This window comes from Hirundo rustica, chromosome 16 (assembly GCF_015227805.2).
Source record: "Hirundo rustica isolate bHirRus1 chromosome 16, bHirRus1.pri.v3, whole genome shotgun sequence".
Lineage (NCBI taxonomy): Eukaryota > Metazoa > Chordata > Aves > Passeriformes > Hirundinidae > Hirundo > Hirundo rustica.
Genome location: NC_053465.1, coordinates 5,420,817 through 5,427,677, shown reverse-complemented (window position 1 = coordinate 5,427,677; position 6,861 = coordinate 5,420,817). Strand labels below are relative to the sequence as shown.

The following is a 6,861-nucleotide window of genomic DNA, read 5'->3' as shown; positions in this document are numbered from 1 at the left end:
CTAGAGCTCCACCAAGGAGTTCTGATCTCTTCTCCCCAGTGCTGAATCCAGTACAAGTTCACAAATTATTTCAGGGGGAATAAAAGAGAAGCAAATTGTCTCGGTCTTAACTTGCCTCTGGGTCCAGGATCACCAAGCTCTCCTGTTGGCCCTCTGTATCCAGGGGGCCCACGAGGACCAGGGTGCCCAACACTTCCCGTGGTCCCAGGAGGACCTGGGGGCCCAGCTGGGCCAGGCCGTCCCGTCATTCCAGGAGCCAAGGGCTTCCTCAGGTTAGCAGCCAACTGTGCAATTTGCTCTGAAAAACACAATTAAACACAGCGTCTCCAACCTTTGCACTCTTTCTTTGGGCAGAACTTCCTGCCACTGCTTCCCTTCCTGGCAGAAGAAAACATTGAACCTGTCCTTTCAGTTTACCTGTAAAAAGCTTTTTGGGCCTTTTTTTTTTTTTTTTTTTTACATCTCCAGAGATGGAGATTTTAGTCATAGTTTGAATAGTTTGAATGCCACAAACAGGTTGATGATTCCTGTTTCTAAAACCACTTTAAAGGATATCAAGCATTTTAAAAAAATTACAAATAATTAAAACAAGCTTCCTGAAGCAAACTTTCAGAGTTTAACCTCATGCCAAACAGAGAATGTAACCTCCAAAGGCAAAGCAGTCACTTTGAAGAAAGAAGGACACTCCTGAGGACCTGCTCCAAGGAAACGAGGTGCACTGAGGAGAGGTGAAGCTCAGAATGACACAGGTTAGGGCAGGTCTCACACAACACTTGTGCCAAAGCTGCTTTCAGTGTATTTTGACCATTGCCATGATGAATCATTTAAAAATACTAATTTTAGAACACCAGAAGACTTCCCCAACAAGGTGACCTCCTGAATAATTTCCTTACCCTAAAGGTCAATGTATTTTTTTTTTCATATGAAGACAGAAAATTAACAAATCTCAGAAGCCATTTTATGTTCAGGATCTACTCATCTGGTAATTAAAGTCAGTTTTCTCTCAGTAATACTCACCATTGATCATTTCCCCGCAGAGTTCTCTGATGTGCTGCTCACTGGCCTCTTTGCCCTGCAGTTAACAGAAGAATTTATCCTTGTAGAAAGCTCCTTATCAATACCCAGCCCTGGCAGAAGCTGCAGGACACAAAACACATTTCCAGGAGCTGGGGAAGCAGTGTCCTGCCTGCAGAGCAGGGGGTTCTTTCCCCTCTTTGAAAGGTGACAGCTTCCCTTGAGAACTCTGCTGTACAAATGGCAGAGATTAATTTTAATGCTAGGCCAGATATCTAATCTGGGGTTTATTTGGCCTTATTTTTACCTGCTGAAATGCAGGACCTTATTTTTTGGATAGCATCCAAACCATTTATTCACTTCAGAGGCTCCCTGACTGTGCTGCAGAAGCAGCAGATACTTACAGGGGGTCCAGGTTTTCCTGGGATGCCAGGGACACCCCTCTCCCCCTGGTTCCCCATGGGTCCTGGATGTCCTGGGATCCCTGGGGCTCCAGCTGTCCCGTTAGGTCCTTGGACACCTTTTGGACCAAGCTCTCCTCTTTTTCCTGGCTGCAGTGAAGAATAAAAAAGACAAAAACCACTTATAATGGAAATCATGGTCCATTCTTTTCTCCTGGGGGTTTGTTAAGGTTTTCTTTGTGTTTCCTGAACTGATCTGGATGATCAGATACGTTTCTTACAGCCTAAGGGTGTTTTTTACATATATTAAATTAACAAACAGATTTCAATAGTTTGAATGCCACAACCCCCCATTTTCCTCACAGATTTTATAGCATGATTGTGAGGAAAGCCTGCCTCTAGGGAACGACACCAGAGCAGAGCTTATTCTATAGTTATAGAGATGCAATGGTCATGCTTACTCCTAAATCCTTTGGGGCATGAGTCCCCAGAGTGTGGCACTTACCTCTCCTTTTTGGCCAGGGGGTCCAAAGGGACCCTGTCAGAAAGAAAAGGGAAATAAGAAAGAATGACTCATTGAGAAAAATCATATCCGAAGCCCAGTCTCCCAAGCTGCTGTGACGTGTGCAAGGCTTGGGTGGCTTCTTTTCACAGCAGGGTTGGAGACCTTGGGTGATTTATTCTGACTGACCATAGCGATCCATGGCTTTCTGGACCCATCTGTTATTTGAGAAGTCAACCCTGGTGAATTTAAGGACACCTACCAGCTCTCCTTTGTCACCTGGGAGGCCATCTGCTCCAGCAATGCCCTGAGAGAGAGACCAGAGTTAACGCTGCTCCCGCTGCTGACAGCAAGGATCACCCTGAGGCCTGGGGGAGATGGGGGCTCCCAGCAGCTGCTCCAGCAAGAGGAAGTTCTCTCTTCCCAAAACTGAGCTCCACAGCAGCTGTTCCCCTGCTGATGAGGGCACGTGTGGCACAAGGCAGCTGGCAAGAGGGCTGGGTGCCCTCTGCAACGAGCTGGGACTGGATGAAAGGCTGAATTCACCCACACGGGTGAGAGCCATGATGGGCTGGCTGTGAAAGACATCCACAGGCTGGCACTGGCATTCCTCAAGCAGGGAACCTAAATTTCAGCTCCCCCTGCTCTGTCTCACAGAAAACGTGGGTTTGCAGCCACAGGCAAATGTTGAGTGTCCCTGTTCTCATGGCCTCCTGAGCAGAACAGCTTCATCCCACCCTCAAACTGCAGTGATCTCTCGGTGAGGAACATCCCTCTCCACTCCTGGGGACAGGAATGCAAGAGTTCCTAAAGCTCTGGTGACATGCACAGTACCAGCCAGGCCAGGGAGATCCCTTTGCCAGCAGCAGCCTGAGCAGTCTGAGCGTGACACAAATCGCTGCCCTGCCCGAGGCACAGAGCTCTGTTACTAGAGCACATCATGAACATTGTTATGCTGACTCCACAGCTTTCCAGAGGAAGTTATCCCAAGGCAAACAGAGATCAGGTTGGTCTTTCCCCTTAGCAACAAAACAGAGACCACACTGGTACTGGTAAACCAAACCAGCAAGGCTCGCTAGGAAAGTCTCACTTTCTGCAACACAGGCATGCATTAATAAAGCCATATATTTGATAAAAACTGGCCCAAAAGCTCATTGCTGAGATTAAACCATGCGTGGAAGTTGAGCAGCAAAAAGTACAAGATTAAACTCGCTCATTAGTGTGCCAAGTTTGGAGGTTAAGGTGAAATATCCTTCATCAGGCACAGGAAGCTGAGGAAAAGCTGCACCTCTAAACTCAACTCAGGAGGAATTTGATGTGAGGAGCTCCTGCAGAGATCCCTGGGGCCACAAAACACACAGCAAAGGCCTGGTGTTTGTACCACAGCATTTTCATGGGTCTCCATTAGAACAGACAACATCTGTGCCAATGCAGGGGAAATGGGACCAAAGAGGGGTTTGGTGTCTGCTGCAGAATATTTTCATTTATGGAAGAGAAAGCTGTTTGTGCTGTCAAAAGCTGTGCCTGAGGTTTGATTTCAATGCCTCTGCTGACGATGGCATCAAAGTTATCACTTACCTGGTTCCCCTTGGGCCCAGGAACACCAACAGGACCCTGAAAAGAAGAAAGAGAAGGAAGGCAAATGAGCTCAGACTGTTCCTTCCCTGTGCATTCCTGGTGTGGTCAGACACTCGCTCAGCAAGGGGTCAGAATCAGTGTCCCAGCTGCCAAGCGAGAGGGTACAAATCTCATTGACACTTCCTAGAAATAAGAAGGGATTTTAGCACCCCTGCCAGCTCTGTGACACTCTCCACAGTCCCTGGTTTGTGTTGTGGGATGATTTCTCGGCCTGTGATGTGAGGAGGAGCTTGGATTTACTCGTGGTATAAAACAGACAAGAATATTTTCATACCACAAGGGCGAAAAGCCGAGATGTTTTTTCAGGGCCTCATTAGTCAGTTTTCCTAGGATTTAGAATTAGGTGCTCCTGATTTAAAGATTCGTGGAACAACATGGCCATAGGAATAAAATACATTTAGATGATGAACTGATTATTACCCCAGGAATAATCCAAGCAATTTGAAAAATCCTTCCATCTTTATCTACCTGACATTCACAGAGAGGACATGAGACAGTTTCAGCCCTGTTTATGATTTTTCTGCTCCATAGAGCAGAGCCAACAAGGACTTCAGGAGAACGTCAGATTTTTTTCTCTGCTGCAAAATATACACGTGAAATTCAGCTATTTTACCCTTCAAGCAGGATTTCTACAGCACACTCATCAATCTGGCATCTGCAAACATCTTTTTTTTATTAACTAGATCTAGAGATGGCTCAGCAGGACAGAATCTTCGAGGAGGACAAACACACAACAAGGACATTTTATTTTGCTCAATTCAAGCACTAAGTTAAAAAGAGGGGGGATTTCTATTAATAAAAATAACTCAGAAAAACAGAACAGAATGTAGACCTGAAAGAGCGACTGGAACTGTTTATAGCACCCATTTTACGTTTGCTGACGGCAAAACCAATATATTCCTTTCCGAACATTTTCATCTAAATTTTATACCTCTGGTTTCACAAGGTCTCAAAGGAAATTTTATGGCAATAAAACACAGTTCAGACACCAAAAACCAAGCCTTGCAAGGAACACTCCCTTAAAGACAAGCTTAGCCCAGAGGGTTTGCATTCAAAACTCAAATTCACCGCAGTGGTAATTCCTAGCAGCAGGAAGAGCGATCAGGACTGCCAGCCCCATGTCTTCACACGCTTCATCTGATCAGTTAAACAAAACTCGTGGTTTTGGCCAAGCATTCAGCGCTCCAGCAGGGACAGAGGCAATGCCCCAGGTGGCTGCTGGCATCCAGAATCCTCAGGAATTTGATCACAATAAAAATCCTTAGGAAAAATATTTGTCTATTGCTGCCTCAGCAAGAACAGCCAAACCCTTCCCCTCCCCATATCCCACTCCAGCAGGATGGCTGATGTATTTTATCTCAAAGCTATTTGATCTCTTACAGTCAAATGCACTAAACCACTCGTATTTTCCAGGCCAGCAGACACATTCACTGAAATGCTGGTTCGTATTCCTGACCACAGTCAGCCCAAGGACTGTGAAAAAGCCGGTGAGTACTCAGTTAGCTTGGGCATGAGGGGATTTTTCTTTTTTCACAGAAAACTCTCAACTGATTTCAGGAGAGTTTGCTGAGTTGGGGTGGGGCAATTGCATCCATCCCGTGTGTGCAGTTCTCTTTATCCACATCAGGACCAGCAGCCAAGCGAGCCCAGGGCAGATCTCTGGGCCCTTTGTGTGTCCCCAGCAGCACAGGCTGTTCGTTCAGGCTGTAAAAACACAACCCAGCAGCACCAGCACGGTCACCACTAAACCATGTCCTCAAGGGCCACATCCTCACCTTGTCTGAGCGCTTCCAGGGATGGTGACTCCACCACTCCCATGGGCAGCCTGTGCCAATGCTTTACAGCCCTTTCTGTGAGAAAAATTCCCAATATCTAATCTAACCATCCCCTGGTGCAGCTTGAGGCCACTTCCTCTCATTCTCAGCAACCAACAATCACATCTTAGAGTAACTACACTGAACTTCAGAGCCAGAAATAAAGCCTAGGTTATTTTTTATGGCTTTAAGCACAGCGTTTTCCCTCCCTCTGCTTGGAGCAGCTCCCCGGGCGCTTCATGCAGGGGCCTCTTCCCCTCTGAATGTACATTTTTCACCACAGCAAAGCCCTGAATGCAGTCAAGAGCCCCACAGCTCCACAATAACGCTCCTGTTTCACACTTCCAGCTCACAGTCCCTCCAAAAGGCTTTTTTAAACCTGCCTGGAGCCAGCACAGAAGGGCCATTGTGGAACCCCTGTGGTGCTGCAGCAGTTGCTTACACAGAAAGCAACTTAAAGCTTTTTTTTTTTTTAAAAAAAAAACCAACACCTTTCACCTTAAAGCTGGGGAGGAGGGAGCTGGTGAACACATGGCTCCTGTTCTCCTGCAAGCTCCCAACAAAGGCTGCTCACTTTGCCCCGATGGCTTCTCTCAACTGAGCATGAACTCATTTAAATAAAAAGGCACATTTATTGTGAGGTGGGATGCCCAGGTGTTTTGCTGTTCAGAAGGAAAAGTCACTGACAAAACTGTAATTAAAAAGAAAACCCAGAGAGTCTAATTAAGCATCTGAGTGACAAAAATTCATGAATCATCTCTCTTGTGCTCCTGGGGAGTGAGGCTTTGGTGGAATCGGTGTGAGGAACAGGATAAAACCCCAAACACTCTCTATTCTGGCTAGAAGGGCCTGGGAGTTGCTTTTAAACAATCCACCCTGCCTGAAAACAGTGGGAGTTTCTGAAATGAAACAGAAACCAGGAACAGAGCGTTCAGTCTGACTGGGGCAGCCTCAGGGGCGGGCCTGGGACACCCAACACACATCAGCTACCCCGGGTTTTGGTTCCCCTGATGCCCTAAATTCCCACCCCAAACAGAATTCGTCACAGGGACCTTGTCCTTACCCTGTCACCCGCCTCTCCACGGATCCCAGTCGGGCCAGGAAGGCCAGGCTCACCACTGGCACCTTTGGGCCCCTGTTGGGAAAACAACAAAAACCAAGCTAGGGCTTACAATGCAGAAAGCCTGCACCCTGCAGCACCCTGGAAATTCACCATAACGTGTTCAGAATGGTCATTTCTGGATGATCTCTTGCCCTTTGCCCCCAGGACCTGGGCACCACTTGTGTTGGTTGGCACAGCTCATTCCAGCTTCTCTCCTGGTCCACGGCCAAGGTCAGGCACGTGCCAAGGTGCTCCAACCTTTTGCTTGGGTCTTTAACTAATAAACCTCTTAAAATCAATAAATCCTCCATATCTGTCATCCCACCACGTGATGCTCCCCTACCAGCCAGTGGGGACTGGAGATCCCACACCCTTGGAGAAGGGAGGGAG

The 6,861-nt window shown here is 47.2% G+C and overlaps 1 protein-coding gene across 1 annotated transcript in view; it reads right to left on the bottom strand.

The window, feature by feature from the left end:
• COL9A3 (collagen type IX alpha 3 chain) overlaps positions 1-6,861 on the bottom strand; it is a 31,613-nt gene continuing 24,752 nt past the window's right edge. The window contains exons 24-31 of the mRNA XM_058422747.1: positions 6,433-6,504; positions 3,496-3,531; positions 2,180-2,224; positions 1,921-1,953; positions 1,419-1,565; positions 1,018-1,072; positions 116-298; positions 1-41 (exon numbers count right to left, since the gene is read on the bottom strand). Coding sequence (XP_058278730.1) covers positions 1-41; positions 116-298; positions 1,018-1,072; positions 1,419-1,565; positions 1,921-1,953; positions 2,180-2,224; positions 3,496-3,531; positions 6,433-6,504 — 612 coding nt within the window. The remainder of the gene's footprint in view (positions 42-115; positions 299-1,017; positions 1,073-1,418; positions 1,566-1,920; positions 1,954-2,179; positions 2,225-3,495; positions 3,532-6,432; positions 6,505-6,861) is intronic.